Source organism: Leiobunum rupestre, chromosome 1 (assembly GCF_980474605.1).
Source record: "Leiobunum rupestre chromosome 1, qqLeiRupe1.1.hap1, whole genome shotgun sequence".
NCBI classification, from domain to species: Eukaryota; Metazoa; Arthropoda; class Arachnida; order Opiliones; family Sclerosomatidae; genus Leiobunum; species Leiobunum rupestre.
Window position 1 is genome coordinate 38,993,462 of NC_143384.1, and position 17,608 is coordinate 39,011,069.

A 17,608-nucleotide genomic window follows, 5' to 3' on the forward strand; every position below is an offset into this window, starting at 1 on the left:
CAGAGCAAAGGGACAGCTATTAAATAAAAAATGCTTTTATCAAAGCAGTTGAAAGGTTGAATTAAGGGGAGTAGTTGAGATCTATGAAGGCGCAGATATTGAAAATGTTTTAGGTTTAAAGAGTTTTGTTTTTGGAATTTTCAAAAGCGAAATATATTTCTAAAATAATTTCCATCGATTTTCCTCACCTTTTATATATTTTAAAACCCTTCCCTTAAATTTGAGCCTTGAAACTGTAACAGTAAACTGAGAAAATTTTTAATTGTAAAGGATTACGTGTAAAATGACAGCATTTAACTTCTATATACACATATAGAGTAGTTTCACTCAAAAAGCATGGGTGACGTAGTATCACGTGACACTGAAATCACTGTATAAATACATATATAACAGAAACTGAACTAGAAAAAGTCATAAATAAAAGAGATTTGCAATAATTTTAATCAAGACGGTGTTCAAGTTAACAGAGAAAATTTGGATGTAACTATAGCTTCTATTTTCACAATTAACAGATGACATTATCTTCCTATAGAGAGCCTGCAAGTGCAAAGAGAGTCGTGTGTACCTTTGGCTTAGAAAAGATAAGTCATTGTTTTCTTTCAATAACAATAAAATCTAAAAGGCCTTTCTTGAAAGAAACATGGCGTTTTAATGTAACCCTTAAGTCTCTTTTTTTACTACCAGCGCTTACTCGACTTGTGTGGAGCTTCAGAATTTCATAAGGCATGCCAAAACTGTATAAAGCTACGTGTTGTTATGTGTAATTCACCCATGGATTAATGAGGTTAATTAATAGAGTAGTATCGCTCTGTAGCTTTGGGCTATGGCCGCCATTTTGAGGACAGTTTTTTATCAATAGGAAAAAGCATGGGTGACGTCGACATACGTCACGCCGATATTACTCTATTCATGATTCTACGAAAAGTTTAAAAATGCAGAATATGATAGATAGAAATAAGTATATGACATATATAACATCAATTTAATTCATCAAGATAATTAGCTAACATAGAACTTTGCCAACTCCTTTAACCGTTTAATTTCTTTTATATTCATACAACATTTTTAATTTAACATAAAAAAGTAAATTAATTAGGTTATAACTCATTACGAGTACTAATTTGCAAAATAAATCTGCACGAGCTAGTTACAACAACGTAGCAGACGTCTATCGGATTGAAAATCAACGCCAGAAGCCCAGAAATAAGCTTTTCATTTGAAAAATATGGTGCCGCATCAACTATCAAGCAATGTAGCCTACCTCGTATTTTTGTCTTTTTCTTTCTAGATTTTGGTCATACAGCCCTATTAATTTATCCATGGCTAAATGAGTGTGATTTTAAATTTGGTTTAAATATTTCGATTAGAATAGAAAAAATTCAGAACTAAACACGCGTACTCATTTACAATTTAAAATTTTATCAGTTTACTGTTACAGTTTCAAGGCTCAAATTTAAGGGAAGGGTTTTAAAATATATAAAAGGTGAGGAAAATCGATGGAAATTATTTTAGAAATATATTTCGCTTTTGAAAATTCCAAAAACAAAACTCTTTAAACCTAAAACATTTTCAATATCTGCGCCTTCATAGATCTCAACTACTCCCCTTAATTCAACCTTTCAACTGCTTTGATAAAAGCATTTTTTATTACCTCTCCGAGGGGACAAAGTCCCCTAGGAGGGGTTATACAACGACCGTGTCTGTCTGTGGGTGGGTCTGTGGGTGGGTCTGTGGGTGTGTCTGCCTGTCAGGACTGCGAACGCGTTCGCATTTTCGGTGCAAAGTGTAATCACTGCGTACGCAGTTTCTCAAAGGGTTGGCAAAACCACCGTGTGACGGTGAGCGTTAAAGGATGCATTTGCGGTTTGGTTTGGATGGTGTTTTTTCGCTCACCGTCGTGACGGTTTGGTGTATTACGGTTTTTGTAATGTTTATGCGTAGGTTGTGAGTGTTGAATTTGTTGTGTTTGTGTACTGATGGATGTGCATGTTGAGTCTGTTGTGTTTATATGGGCGTTTTCTCTCCAACTTCTTCTTAATGACTTTGGGACGGACCGAGTGCTGAGTGTAATGCTACCTCTCAACGTCCAATGGCAGGGTTTCCACCAGTTGTACACGGTATTCGTCTTAGTATCAATTTGCGATCGCATCGGGCGGGATTTGAACCCGAGACCTCCTGATTGACAGGCGGACGTTCTACCACAGAACCACCGACACTTGTTACGCCTTATTGAAAATTAGACCTTCAGCTTTATCGGAAGCGTATTTAATAGAGTACGAAATTTTGGTTTAATTGAAATAGAATTGAAATTGAAATTATTGCATCGAAGAAATTCTAATTTAGCGTTTCTCTATTGATTAACAACAAATGCGCCACCCAGGTTTCGAACCCAGACCATTCGGCTTGGCAGTCGAGCGCTCTACCACAGAACCACCGATAGCTGCTTAGATTCACTGAAATTAAGACAGGCATCGTAAGTATAATAGGTAATAAAGTCTTTTTTTATTAATGAATTTATGAAGGCCTAATCTGGTATTTTTTAAAGGTTAAATCTTGTTTTAGCGCAGTCAGCCGAGATTAGAGGGTTAAAGGGTAGACCCTGTGGGTGGTCCACTTTTTTAACGACCTATATATAGTTCTGTTAATTCAAAGGAGATAATTTAACGTTAATTGCTTTAAAAGCTGGCGGTTAGTCAAGTGGCTCTCTGTGCTTTGTTGATGGTAAGGTTTTTGCTTCTTGTAAATACATTTGGTGTGGATATTTGGATATCTACGATTTCTAACGCAGTCAATGATTTCTTGGGTGTGCGAGTCATTATATGATATTGGAAATTGGACGGCATTGGTCTTTTTCATGTGGTATGCGTCACAACGTCAACAGGAAGTGAACGAGTCGTCCACTACCAGATATCTACGGTATCTTCATCAAGGGCGAGTGTTGAAATAAAATGAGCGTTAAAGATGCGGCAAGTATTTCGTAAGCGAGTAATTCCAAAAAGCCTCTGTAGATATTTCATTAAAATTTGCTTCGTATTATATTTAACTGATAAACTTGTTCTGTAAAAGGGTTTAATTCAATTGTGCATTGTTATAGTACGTCTAACTTACTGTTGTAACTACTTAACTTATGATATTCTGAATAAATTAAAATTGGTCGTTTCGTCTCAATTATTTTAATTATAATTAAAATTTTATACCGGGCGGGATAGAAATGGGTTAATATTTTTAACAAATAACTCTAAATTGCGGAGATATATCTTTAAGGGTTATCTCGAGAAATTAATACCACTAGGGACAATTCTTCCGAGGAGAGGTATATTTTGGCTTGCCAACTTGTTTAATATATTGTTGGGTTATTGATGAAAGTTAAATCTAGAACGTTCCATAGACTGTTCTGAATAAAAATAAACATTTATAATTTTGCATAATTCTGGTTGCCATTTTATTTTCAAATCACTCGCCCACAACATTACAGTTCTGAGAGAGGGGGATGTCCCGCTGGTGATTGAGAATTTCATTCTCAATCACCAGAAGGACACAAAGAGCTTGGCTCCCTCCGTTCACCCGCGCCTCTCCCGTTCCTCCCCCACCCGCGCCCCCATCTCAATCACCAGAATTTCTAATCACCAGAATTTCTAATCACCAGATTCTCCCGTTCACGGGTTGCTTTCCCCCAACCCCCATTCACTGGATACTTTATCTCTCGTTCACCAGCTCCTTTCCCCCATTGCTTTCACCCCTTCTAATCACCAGTTGCTTTCCCCCATCTCTAGGCAATAAAAACAACCATAATTGTTATCTCTCATACTATCGCTCCCAATCGCTAGAAATTGGCTTTTTCCCCATTCACTATAAATCGCAGCAGTTTGCCAGAATTAGTTTTATCTCTCCGAAATAATTAATGTACCCAAAATTGGACCGCCAGTTTATTATTCTTTTTAGGGGAATCTCTATGGGAGTTTAACATTACAATAAAGCTAAAAGGTCCAGTTTGGGGTACATTTGGTCCGAAATGGGGTACATAGGGCCGAAAATGGTGACTTTGGTCGTTTTTGGGGTACATTTGGTCCATTTTGGTCCATTTTTGGGTACATCCCTGCTTTCCCCCTTCCCCATTCACTGGATACTTTATCTCTCGTTCACCAGCTCCTTTTCCCCATTGCTATCCCCATTCACTGGATACTTTATCTCTCTCTCGTTCACCCGCTCCTTTCCCCCATTGCGTTCCTCCGTTAATCACCAGAATTTCTAATCACTAGATTCTCTCTCCCGTTCACCAGCTGCTTTCCCCCATCCCCATTCTCCAAAATTAGTTTTGCTCGCGCAGATATCTGGAGATTAGATTTTTACCCGTTTGCTTATCGCTTCCGAACTCCTTAATTTCTAATCTCTAGGTAATAAAAACAAGTTATTTACATTTAATTTTTTATTTTAGAACTTTGTTTACATGTTAGTAGGTACTATCAGATATTCCATTAGATGGTTATCTTGTACATTACACAATTAAAACAAATTAAAGTAGTTAAGTTTACAGGCAATTAAATGGGGTGAAACGATCTCCTGCAACTTAATTTAATTAAAAGTTCTAACTCACGTATTTGTAGTGTTTAGCAGCAGTATCGTCTGACATACAGTCACAAACGTCTTCTTCTTCTTCAGGTACAGGTGAGATGTATTTGTCAGTGACCGTAGTTGCTTTTGGCGTCGGGGGAATGTCCCATTCTAGCGAAAGGTACTTTTTTTCCGATGGTGAATTATCCCTCGACGGACAGTTTGGAAAGCATCTGGCGTGTTCAAGTTCTGGTACGTCTCCTGATTCCCATCCTTCTAATACGCCATGGCACTTGTAACATCGTACTTCATCGCCCCGCTGAATATAGTAGAATCCAGCCTTCGCTAGTTGTTCCTTAGTGACGTGCGGATTTTTCCAGTGACGAAACGTTTCAAGTCGATACACTTCGATGTCCATAGCTGATCTAGACCAAATACGTTCTATAGTTTCAAATGATACATTCTCTAAGCCTACATTTACCCCTAAGTCTACTAAAAACCTAATTTTATCAATATGGTTAAATTTCTACGCTAAAATTCTCAATATAAACGCTTTTTTTCAATATGCAAATTGTTTTAAATATGTCTAAAAATATAGTCTATTACAAAGAAAAAAATAGTTACTTACTTTACGGGTAGAAATCCTTTGTCGAGCTGTAGAAAAGACTGAGCGATCCGTCAGCAGGTCTTTACTCGTCAATGCGCCGTAGAGAAATGACGCACGGAAGATTAATTTATTCCTATCTTGTTGAGAATAATTCATCACGTGATCTAAACTTCAAATAACCCTCAAATTCTATTGGCTGTCTCTCTCTGACAGTTTAAACTGCCTCTAATGATTAATTAATATTAACCCACTTGAGTATTTGGAAAAAACCCTTTGCTACTCAAAGGAGAGTTTTGGAAACACCACGTTGACGATATCAAAATCGAGCTCTCACTAGAAAATGTTTTGACGTCACCCAGATGAGATCCTATACTATTAATACCATTTTGCGAACTACAGTGAAAAAAGTTACAATTTTACGGTAGAAACGTTTTCAAAATACCATTCTCATTTTAAACGCTTTTTCAATAACTTAATTGTCTAAAATGTATACTCTACAACAAAAACAAAATAGTAAATTACTTTCTACGCTAATCTTGGCCTAAAAAAAAGCAAAATACTAAAATTCATTTTTAACTCTAATTCAGATTCCTACCTGGTAAGCCTAAATTTAATATACTAAGTATAATATGCCTTAAAGTTCAAATACTGTCTAATACAATAAATATTCATGAAAAATTCTTACTTTGTATGTACAATGAACGCTCCAAAAGGCTGAAAATGTAACATGGGACAAGACAGAATTTCTACCCAAACCTTTCCGATTGTATCGTCAAATAAAACAAAGATCTCGCTAAGTCAAAGTTCAGCTATCTTATCAATGGTACGAGCGCACGCGCTCGGAAAAATGAACGAGTCACGTGAGAATCGGTACGTCACGAGCCCCTATGCATAAATGTTAGGGCGTCTTACTACCATTAGATCTAATCGCACTAGCACATTCTCGAAAAATAAACCAGTTCTTGGGAATAAGAGACGGTTTTTTTATCAAAGATAAGCCAATTTATAGTTTATTGTATGAAAATATTAATTAATTCGGAAATATATTCGATGCTTACTGTTTTTTTTTATAATAATACGCTGAAATACATTTTCCAATACGTAAAAAATTAAAGCTAGACCTAAAAAACCTGTAAAGTGTAAATAGTTAAGACTATTTGTTATCAAAGTTAGCCAAGTTTAAAGCTTATTGTCATTGGTTCCATAACAAAAACCACATTGTAACGTGATAATGGCTGCTCACTAATCCCAATTCCATGTGAAACTCTTTCAGTTTCTTTAAGTTCCTTTTGAGTTACAAAATAGGGTTTTAGAAATAGATTTTTCCTATTTCATTAAATATAAGTATTAAAATTAGAATTGCTTCATTAAATTATGCATTTGTACTGTTGTACTGTACTGTACTGTACACAATACCTGCATTTGAAATTGTATAACATAAAAACACAGTTTTTTAAAAAAAATATATCAAGGTTTTCAATTCAGTTAAAAATAATTAAATTAGTTGTATTGTGTTTATATTTTTAACTTAATTGCATTGATGTTTTAAAAGCAAACCTCGGGCCTAAGAAACAGGCAAAGTGTAAATTGCTAAGACTAAATTTCTAACTCTAATAATGTGTAAATCAATTATACAATTATCTATTCATAAGTGTTAGAGACTTTATTACAATGAAATAAAACCATGTAGAAAACACCCACTTGAAAAAACCCCATTGTAGTTTCCTCTCGAGAGCTTTTGATGGAATCATATCCTAGAAAACAATACAATTAATAGAAATTTACATTAAATTAGTATACTATTAATACCATTTTGCGAACTACAGTGAAAAAAGTTACTTTTAACTCTAATTCAGATTCCTACCTGGTAAGCCTAAATTTAATATACTAAGTATAATATGCCTTAAAGTTCAAATACTATCTAATACAATAAATATTCATGAAAAATTCTTACTTTGTATGTACAATGAACGCTCCAAAAGGCTGAAAATGTAACATGGGACAAGACAGAATTTCTACCCAAACCTTTCCGATTGTATCGTCAAATAAAACAAAGATCTCGCTAAGTCAAAGTTCAGCTATCTTATCAATGGTACGAGCGCACGCGCTCGGAAAAATGAACGAGTCACGTGAGAATCGGTACGTCACGAGCCCCTATGCATAAATGTTAGGGCGTCTTACTACCATTAGATCTAATCGCACTAGCACATTCTCGAAAAATAAACCAGTTCTTGGGAATAAGAGACGGTTTTTTTATCAAAGATAAGCCAATTTATAGTTTATTGTATGAAAATATTAATTAATTAATTCGGAAATATATTCGATGCTTACTGTTTTTTATATAATAATACGCTGAAATACATTTTCCAATACGTAAAAAATTAAAGCTAGACCTAAAAACCTGTAAAGTGTAAATAGTTAAGACTATTTTTTATCAAAGTAAGCCAAGTTTAATACCTTTTTCTGTTTTAAATCAACAATTTTATTATTCTTTCTTATCATTTTTTTATACAACCATTTGTTTTTATATAGATAACCTGAGGACGGCTATAATATGAACATATACCTAAAAAAAATCCGGAATTAAACAAAAACAACCTTAAGTTTACTATTTTAATATATTCACACGTCTTCAATTATGCAAATTTTATATTAACATTTCTACTATACATATTTCATAATTAATATTTACATAAATAATTATTTTTTATATAAAATCGTACAATTCTATCAGAACTTAAACCGGAAGATTCAGGCATATAATTTCCAAAAACACAAACTACATTTGGAGTACTAATATTTATACTCACACAATTATATTTCGTACTAACAATTTCACCATCTTTTAAACTTTCAAATACTGCCAAGTGTTCGTCGCATATTTTTGTACTTCTCAAGGTGTTAAAGAAAAAGTGGTTCACACCAGAGCAAACTTTTTTCAATTGAAAAAGCATTTCACTCCCCGAAACTGTCACTTGCTGACAATGTACAAAATTGGGGTTACGGGATTTCAAGTAATTTAACATCCACGATTTTCCTTCATTTCCATCTTTTCCTATTACAAATATTATTTTTCTGTCTGAGAGAATTAAATGTTCCAATAAATTTTTTGCCATGGTCTAAGTTCTATATCTTTGTTTATTCGTTTAGGGGTTTTCATTTGTTCCACCCAAGCACTTGTCAAATTTCCAAAGAGATGCGATGGTAGTCCAGATCGAGCAACGGCTTCTGCGCGGACTCGTTGTTTATCAATTTCTGCTTCTACTTTGCCTAAGTTTACTTTGTGTGGGCTTAGACTGCAACGTCTAATATGTCGACTCAGTTGTGATTTAAACGATTTATTGCACGTTGTACACGATGTACGTTTACATTTATGGGTTCTTAATCTATAGCTACGTATTCGTTTCTCGCAACTTGGACACTGAATATATTTGTTTCGACCCATTTTGAATATATTCAAAGGAGACAAACACGTACGTTTTACTCGAACCGAGTTTATTCATAAACTGTTATCGATTTTTGTGGGATCTCCGTATATAAAGTATAAAATGTGGGTTCTGAGGGTAGAAATAATATCAGCCCTATTTTGATTTTCTTCCAAGTTAAGTGTTTCAGATAACGTTTAGTTATTCAACACCTTCATTCCATTTTTTTATATTAATTTGATATAACCTTGTATCTTCCAACAATTCAAAGTTAAATGAAATAATTTCGTAAACAAGCATAAATTTTAGATCGCCCTTCCTCCAAAATGTCCAATAGAGCTAGTACATTCTCGATAAATATACATGTTCTTGGGGAATAAGAGACGTTTTTTTTCAAAGTAAGCCAAGTTTAAAGCTTATTGTCATTGGTTCCATAACAAAAACAACATTATAACGTAATAATGGTTACCTCTATCTGTAAACTTATCAAGATAAGAAATGGCATATAACTAGATAATTATGTATTAATTTTTTAATTAGTTAAGAATCATTAATTTTAGTTGGTCTATATTTATTATGCAATAATAAAATATATTTATTTATTTTTCAAATTATTAAGGATATATTTAATCATAGACTAATGTTGACTTATAACCCTAACTTAATAATTTAAGCAATTCTTTCTCTCTCTCTCTCTCTCTCTCTCTCTCTCTCTCTCTCTCTCTCTCTCTCTCTCTCTCTCTCTCTCTCTCTCTCTCTCTCTCTCTCTTAAAGAAATCTTATTGTAATAAGCTTAAAAATTTAGGAATAAACTTAAATTATAGGATGAAGAAAAGTCAATAGACATTTATTTGTAAATTATTCGCAATTTTTTTTATTTATTTATTTATTTATAAAACGAACTACAGTTCGGTCTCTGGGAGGCTTAGAGTAATGACAGCATCCCATGAAATCGAACTCCACGCACTCCTCCTGTCGTCGGCTGCTCTTTGACCCTCTTTTTCCACAGTACGTACAACGAAGATGGGGCGGGAAATCCGTTATCAGATGCCCGGGGATGTGTTTGGAATAGACATTACCATGACGAAAAATTACACTCCTTTGATAATGCTCGCACTCTCTGCCCCAGCAAAAGAAGAGTCCTCCGCCTCTTACTGTCAATTCTTCTGTACATTCGTCACAATGAAAGCAAATCATAGATTCAGTTGTCGTACCGACGTACTCTTCTCCGGATGCCAATTTTATGGAAATATGGTCCATTTACTATACAAATAGAAAAAAATAAAATAGAAAAAAAAACGAGCTCCCGGAAGTACCCATAGTAACTTTACCCGATTCTCCAGAAATGGAAATAATAGATTTAACTGATACCCAAGACCCTACCCTTTCCTTAACTACAGTAACTGATTCGCAATTGGAACGTTTAAAAGAAATGACAATGGTACGAGATTATCTTAGAGAATATCAACTAACCCATCAAATTTGTTCGCCCCCTATCGTTAATTTACCTTCACCCCTTTTAAGACCTAGTTCTATCCCACCTGACGAAGTACGTTATTTGCCCTCGTATACGCCTATGGATGCTCCCTCACCCTTTCTAGAATCAGATGACATATTTGGAAGATAATTTTATCACGTCGTCCCCCCAGTACGGACAGCATTCAGCGTTTAGCTGAGAACGTACAAGTTGCCCGACGGGACGCGGAGGAACTTGCAGCCGCAGCCGCAAGAGCAGCCGAAATGTTCGAGGAAGCTAAACGCTGAATGCTGTCCGTACTGGGGGGACGACGTGATAAAATTATCTTCCAAAGATAACGAGTGGCACGTGTCATCTGATTCTAGAAAGGGTGAGGGAGCATCCATAGGCGTATACGAGGGCAAATAACGTACTTCGTCAGGTGGGATAGAACTAGGTCTTAAAAGGGGTGAAGGTAAATTAACGATAGGGGGCGAACAAATTTGATGGGTTAGTTGATATTCTCTAAGATAATCTCGTACCATTGTCATTTCTTTTAAACGTTCCAATTGCGAATCAGTTACTGTAGTTAAGGAAAGGGTAGGGTCTTGGGTATCAGTTAAATCTATTATTTCCATTTCTGGAGAATCGGGTAAAGTTACTATGGGTACTTCCGGGAGCTCGTTTTTTTCTATTTTATTTTTTTCTATTTGTATAGTAAATGGACCATATTTCCATAAAATTGGCATCCGGAGAAGAGTACGTCGGTACGACAACTGAATCTATGATTTGCTTTCATTGTGACGAATGTACAGAAGAATTGACAGTAAGAGGCGGAGGACTCTTCTTTTGCTGGGGCAGAGAGTGCGAGCATTATCAAAGGAGTGTAATTTTTCGTCATGGTAATGTCTATTCCAAACACATCCCCGGGCATCTGATAACGGATTTCCCGCCCCATCTTCGTTGTACGTACTGTGGAAAAAGAGGGTCAAAGAGCAGCCGACGACAGGAGGAGTGCGTGGAGTTCGATTTCATGGGATGCTGTCATTACTCTAAGCCTCCCAGAGACCGAACTGTAGTTCGTTTTATAAATAAATAAATAAATAAAAAAAATTGCGAATAATTTACAAATAAATGTCTATTGACTTTTCTTCATCCTATAATTTAAGTTTATTCCTAAATTTTTAAGCTTATTACAATAAGATTTCTTTAAGAGAGAGAGAGAGAGAGAGAGAGAGAGAGAGAGAGAGAGAGAGAGAGAGAGAGAGAGAGAGAGAGAGAGAGAGAGAGAGAGAGAGAGAGAAAGAATTGCTTAAATTATTAAGTTAGGGTTATAAGTCAACATTAGTCTATGATTAAATATATCCTTAATAATTTGAAAAATAAATAAATATATTTTATTATTGCATAATAAATATAGACCAACTAAAATTAATGATTCTTAACTAATTAAAAAATTAATACATAATTATCTAGTTATATGCCATTTCTTATCTTGATAAGTTTACAGATAGAGGTAACCATTATTACGTTATAATGTTGTTTTTGTTATGGAACCAATGACAATAAGCTTTAAACTTGGCTTACTTTGAAAAAAAACGTCTCTTATTCCCCAAGAACATGTATATTTATCGAGAATGTACTAGCTCTATTGGACATTTTGGAGGAAGGGCGATCTAAAATTTATGCTTGTTTACGAAATTATTTCATTTAACTTTGAATTGTTGGAAGATACAAGGTTATATCAAATTAATATAAAAAAATGGAATGAAGGTGTTGAATAACTAAACGTTATCTGAAACACTTAACTTGGAAGAAAATCAAAATAGGGCTGATATTATTTCTACCCTCAGAACCCACATTTTATACTTTATATACGGAGATCCCACAAAAATCGATAACAGTTTATGAATAAACTCGGTTCGAGTAAAACGTACGTGTTTGTCTCCTTTGAATATATTCAAAATGGGTCGAAACAAATATATTCAGTGTCCAAGTTGCGAGAAACGAATACGTAGCTATAGATTAAGAACCCATAAATGTAAACGTACATCGTGTACAACGTGCAATAAATCGTTTAAATCACAACTGAGTCGACATATTAGACGTTGCAGTCTAAGCCCACACAAAGTAAACTTAGGCAAAGTAGAAGCAGAAATTGATAAACAACGAGTCCGCGCAGAAGCCGTTGCTCGATCTGGACTACCATCGCATCTCTTTGGAAATTTGACAAGTGCTTGGGTGGAACAAATGAAAACCCCTAAACGAATAAACAAAGATATAGAACTTAGACCATGGCAAAAAATTTATTGGAACATTTAATTCTCTCAGACAGAAAAATAATATTTGTAATAGGAAAAGATGGAAATGAAGGAAAATCGTGGATGTTAAATTACTTGAAATCCCGTAACCCCAATTTTGTACATTGTCAGCAAGTGACAGTTTCGGGGAGTGAAATGCTTTTTCAATTGAAAAAAGTTTGCTCTGGTGTGAACCACTTTTTCTTTAACACCTTGAGAAGTACAAAAATATGCGACGAACACTTGGCAGTATTTGAAAGTTTAAAAGATGGTGAAATTGTTAGTACGAAATATAATTGTGTGAGTATAAATATTAGTACTCCAAATGTAGTTTGTGTTTTTGGAAATTATATGCCTGAATCTTCCGGTTTAAGTTCTGATAGAATTGTACGATTTTATATAAAAAATAATTATTTATGTAAATATTAATTATGAAATATGTATAGTAGAAATGTTAATATAAAATTTGCATAATTGAGGACGTGTGAATATATTAAAATAGTAAACTTAAGGTTGTTTTTGTTTAATTCCGGATTTTTTTTAGGTATATGTTCATATTATAGCCGTCCTCAGGTTATCTATATAAAAACAAATGGTTGTATAAAAAAATGATAAGAAAGAATAATAAAATTGTTGATTTAAAACAGAAAAAGGTATTAAACTTGGCTTACTTTGATAAAAAATAGTCTTAACTATTTACACTTTACAGGTTTTTAGGTCTAGCTTTAATTTTTTACGTATTGGAAAATGTATTTCAGCGTATTATTATATAAAAAACAGTAAGCATCGAATATATTTCCGAATTAATTAATTAATATTTTCATACAATAAACTATAAATTGGCTTATCTTTGATAAAAAAACCGTCTCTTATTCCCAAGAACTGGTTTATTTTTCGAGAATGTGCTAGTGCGATTAGATCTAATGGTAGTAAGACGCCCTAACATTTATGCATAGGGGCTCGTGACGTACCGATTCTCACGTGACTCGTTCATTTTTCCGAGCGCGTGCGCTCGTACCATTGATAAGATAGCTGAACTTTGACTTAGCGAGATCTTTGTTTTATTTGACGATACAATCGGAAAGGTTTGGGTAGAAATTCTGTCTTGTCCCATGTTACATTTTCAGCCTTTTGGAGCGTTCATTGTACATACAAAGTAAGAATTTTTCATGAATATTTATTGTATTAGATAGTATTTGAACTTTAAGGCATATTATACTTAGTATATTAAATTTAGGCTTACCAGGTAGGAATCTGAATTAGAGTTAAAAGTAACTTTTTTCACTGTAGTTCGCAAAATGGTATTAATAGTATACTAATTTAATGTAAATTTCTATTAATTGTATTGTTTTCTAGGATATGATTCCATCAAAAGCTCTCGAGAGGAAACTACAATGGGGTTTTTTCAAGTGGGTGTTTTCTACATGGTTTTATTTCATTGTAATAAAGTCTCTAACACTTATGAATAGATAATTGTATAATTGATTTACACATTATTAGAGTTAGAAATTTAGTCTTAGCAATTTACACTTTGCCTGTTTCTTAGGCCCGAGGTTTGCTTTTAAAACATCAATGCAATTAAGTTAAAAATATAAACACAATACAACTAATTTAATTATTTTTAACTGAATTGAAAACCTTGATATATTTTTTTTAAAAAACTGTGTTTTTATGTTATACAATTTCAAATGCAGGTATTGTGTACAGTACAGTACAGTACAACAGTACAAATGCATAATTTAATGAAGCAATTCTAATTTTAATACTTATATTTAATGAAATAGGAAAAATCTATTTCTAAAACCCTATTTTGTAACTCAAAAGGAACTTAAAGAAACTGAAAGAGTTTCACATGGAATTGGGATTAGTGAGCAGCCATTATCACGTTACAATGTGGTTTTTGTTATGGAACCAATGACAATAAGCTTTAAACTTGGCTAACTTTGATAACAAATAGTCTTAACTATTTACACTTTACAGGTTTTTTAGGTCTAGCTTTAATTTTTTACGTATTGGAAAATGTATTTCAGCGTATTATTATAAAAAAAAACAGTAAGCATCGAATATATTTCCGAATTAATTAATATTTTCATACAATAAACTATAAATTGGCTTATCTTTGATAAAAAAACCGTCTCTTATTCCCAAGAACTGGTTTATTTTTCGAGAATGTGCTAGTGCGATTAGATCTAATGGTAGTAAGACGCCCTAACATTTATGCATAGGGGCTCGTGACGTACCGATTCTCACGTGACTCGTTCATTTTTCCGAGCGCGTGCGCTCGTACCATTGATAAGATAGCTGAACTTTGACTTAGCGAGATCTTTGTTTTATTTGACGATACAATCGGAAAGGTTTGGGTAGAAATTCTGTCTTGTCCCATGTTACATTTTCAGCCTTTTGGAGCGTTCATTGTACATACAAAGTAAGAATTTTTCATGAATATTTATTGTATTAGATAGTATTTGAACTTTAAGGCATATTATACTTAGTATATTAAATTTAGGCTTACCAGGTAGGAATCTGAATTAGAGTTAAAAGTAACTTTTTTCACTGTAGTTCGCAAAATGGTATTAATAGTATACTAATTTAATGTAAATTTCTATTAATTGTATTGTTTTCTAGGATATGATTCCATCAAAAGCTCTCGAGAGGAAACTACAATGGGGTTTTTTCAAGTGGGTGTTTTCTACATGGTTTTATTTCATTGTAATAAAGTCTCTAACACTTATGAATAGATAATTGTATAATTGATTTACACATTATTAGAGTTAGAAATTTAGTCTTAGCAATTTACACTTTGCCTGTTTCTTAGGCCCGAGGTTTGCTTTTAAAACATCAATGCAATTAAGTTAAAAATATAAACACAATACAACTAATTTAATTATTTTTAACTGAATTGAAAACCTTGATATATTTTTTTTAAAAAACTGTGTTTTTATGTTATACAATTTCAAATGCAGGTATTGTGTACAGTACAGTACAGTACAACAGTACAAATGCATAATTTAATGAAGCAATTCTAATTTTAATACTTATATTTAATGAAATAGGAAAAATCTATTTCTAAAACCCTATTTTGTAACTCAAAAGGAACTTAAAGAAACTGAAAGAGTTTCACATGGAATTGGGATTAGTGAGCAGCCATTATCACGTTACAATGTGGTTTTTGTTATGGAACCAATGACAATAAGCTTTAAACTTGGCTAACTTTGATAACAAATAGTCTTAACTATTTACACTTTACAGGTTTTTTAGGTCTAGCTTTAATTTTTTACGTATTGGAAAATGTATTTCAGCGTATTATTATAAAAAAAAACAGTAAGCATCGAATATATTTCCGAATTAATTAATATTTTCATACAATAAACTATAAATTGGCTTATCTTTGATAAAAAAACCGTCTCTTATTCCCAAGAACTGGTTTATTTTTCGAGAATGTGCTAGTGCGATTAGATCTAATGGTAGTAAGACGCCCTAACATTTATGCATAGGGGCTCGTGACGTACCGATTCTCACGTGACTCGTTCATTTTTCCGAGCGCGTGCGCTCGTACCATTGATAAGATAGCTGAACTTTGACTTAGCGAGATCTTTGTTTTATTTGACGATACAATCGGAAAGGTTTGGGTAGAAATTCTGTCTTGTCCCATGTTACATTTTCAGCCTTTTGGAGCGTTCATTGTACATACAAAGTAAGAATTTTTCATGAATATTTATTGTATTAGACAGTATTTGAACTTTAAGGCATATTATACTTAGTATATTAAATTTAGGCTTACCAGGTAGGAATCTGAATTAGAGTTAAAAATGAATTTTAGTATTTTGCTTTTTTTTAGGCCAAGATTAGCGTAGAAAGTAATTTACTATTTTGTTTTTGTTGTAGAGTATACATTTTAGACAATTAAGTTATTGAAAAAGCGTTTAAAATGAGAATGGTATTTTGAAAACGTTTCTACCGTAAAATTGTAACTTTTTTCACTGTAGTTCGCAAAATGGTATTAATAGTATAGGATCTCATCTGGGTGACGTCAAAACATTTTCTAGTGAGAGCTCGATTTTGATATCGTCAACGTGGTGTTTCCAAAACTCTCCTTTGAGTAGCAAAGGGTTTTTTCCAAATACTCAAGTGGGTTAATATTAATTAATCATTAGAGGCAGTTTAAACTGTCAGAGAGAGACAGCCAATAGAATTTGAGGGTTATTTGAAGTTTAGATCACGTGATGAATTATTCTCAACAAGATAGGAATAAATTAATCTTCCGTGCGTCATTTCTCTACGGCGCATTGACGAGTAAAGACCTGCTGACGGATCGCTCAGTCTTTTCTACAGCTCGACAAAGGATTTCTACCCGTAAAGTAAGTAACTATTTTTTTCTTTGTAATAGACTATATTTTTAGACATATTTAAAACAATTTGCATATTGAAAAAAAGCGTTTATATTGAGAATTTTAGCGTAGAAATTTAACCATATTGATAAAATTAGGTTTTTAGTAGACTTAGGGGTAAATGTAGGCTTAGAGAATGTATCATTTGAAACTATAGAACGTATTTGGTCTAGATCAGCTATGGACATCGAAGTGTATCGACTTGAAACGTTTCGTCACTGGAAAAATCCGCACGTCACTAAGGAACAACTAGCGAAGGCTGGATTCTACTATATTCAGCGGGGCGATGAAGTACGATGTTACAAGTGCCATGGCGTATTAGAAGGATGGGAATCAGGAGACGTACCAGAACTTGAACACGCCAGATGCTTTCCAAACTGTCCGTCGAGGGATAATTCACCATCGGAAAAAAAGTACCTTTCGCTAGAATGGGACATTCCCCCGACGCCAAAAGCAACTACGGTCACTGACAAATACATCTCACCTGTACCTGAAGAAGAAGAAGACGTTTGTGACTGTATGTCAGACGATACTGCTGCTAAACACTACAAATACGTGAGTTAGAACTTTTAATTAAATTAAGTTGCAGGAGATCGTTTCACCCCATTTAATTGCCTGTAAACTTAACTACTTTAATTTGTTTTAATTGTGTAATGTACAAGATAACCATCTAATGGAATATCTGATAGTACCTACTAACATGTAAACAAAGTTCTAAAATAAAAAATTAAATGTAAATAACTTGTTTTTATTACCTAGAGATTAGAAATTAAGGAGTTCGGAAGCGATAAGCAAACGGGTAAAAATCTAATCTCCAGATATCTGCGCGAGCAAAACTAATTTTGGAGAATGGGGATGGGGGAAAGCAGCTGGTGAACGGG

At 33.8% G+C, this 17,608-nt stretch overlaps 2 protein-coding genes across 2 annotated transcripts; one reads left to right on the top strand and one right to left on the bottom strand.

Annotated features, from left to right (window-relative positions):
* Positions 1–4,556: 4,556 nt before the first annotated feature.
* LOC149962781 (death-associated inhibitor of apoptosis 2-like) lies at positions 4,557–5,519 on the bottom strand. The gene is made up of 3 exons (XM_090180040.1): positions 5,410–5,519; positions 5,180–5,322; positions 4,557–4,976 (listed from the first exon to the last, which is right to left on the bottom strand). Exon 3 carries the CDS (start codon positions 4,967–4,969, stop codon positions 4,586–4,588), a length of 384 nt encoding a protein of 127 aa, XP_090036166.1. The 5' UTR covers positions 4,970–4,976; positions 5,180–5,322; positions 5,410–5,519; the 3' UTR covers positions 4,557–4,585.
* Positions 5,520–16,357: 10,838 nt separating this feature from the next.
* LOC149962782 (death-associated inhibitor of apoptosis 2-like) lies at positions 16,358–17,320 on the top strand. The gene is made up of 3 exons (XM_090180028.1): positions 16,358–16,467; positions 16,555–16,697; positions 16,901–17,320. Exon 3 carries the CDS (start codon positions 16,908–16,910, stop codon positions 17,289–17,291), a length of 384 nt encoding a protein of 127 aa, XP_090036154.1. The 5' UTR covers positions 16,358–16,467; positions 16,555–16,697; positions 16,901–16,907; the 3' UTR covers positions 17,292–17,320.
* The last annotated feature ends 288 nt before the right edge of the window (positions 17,321–17,608 follow it).

Coding starts and splice junctions, on each gene's coding strand:
- LOC149962782 (XM_090180028.1), top strand. CDS start 16,908: ATGGACATCGAAGTGTATCGACTTGAAACGTTTCGTCACTGGAAAAAT.
- LOC149962781 (XM_090180040.1), bottom strand. CDS start 4,969: ATGGACATCGAAGTGTATCGACTTGAAACGTTTCGTCACTGGAAAAAT.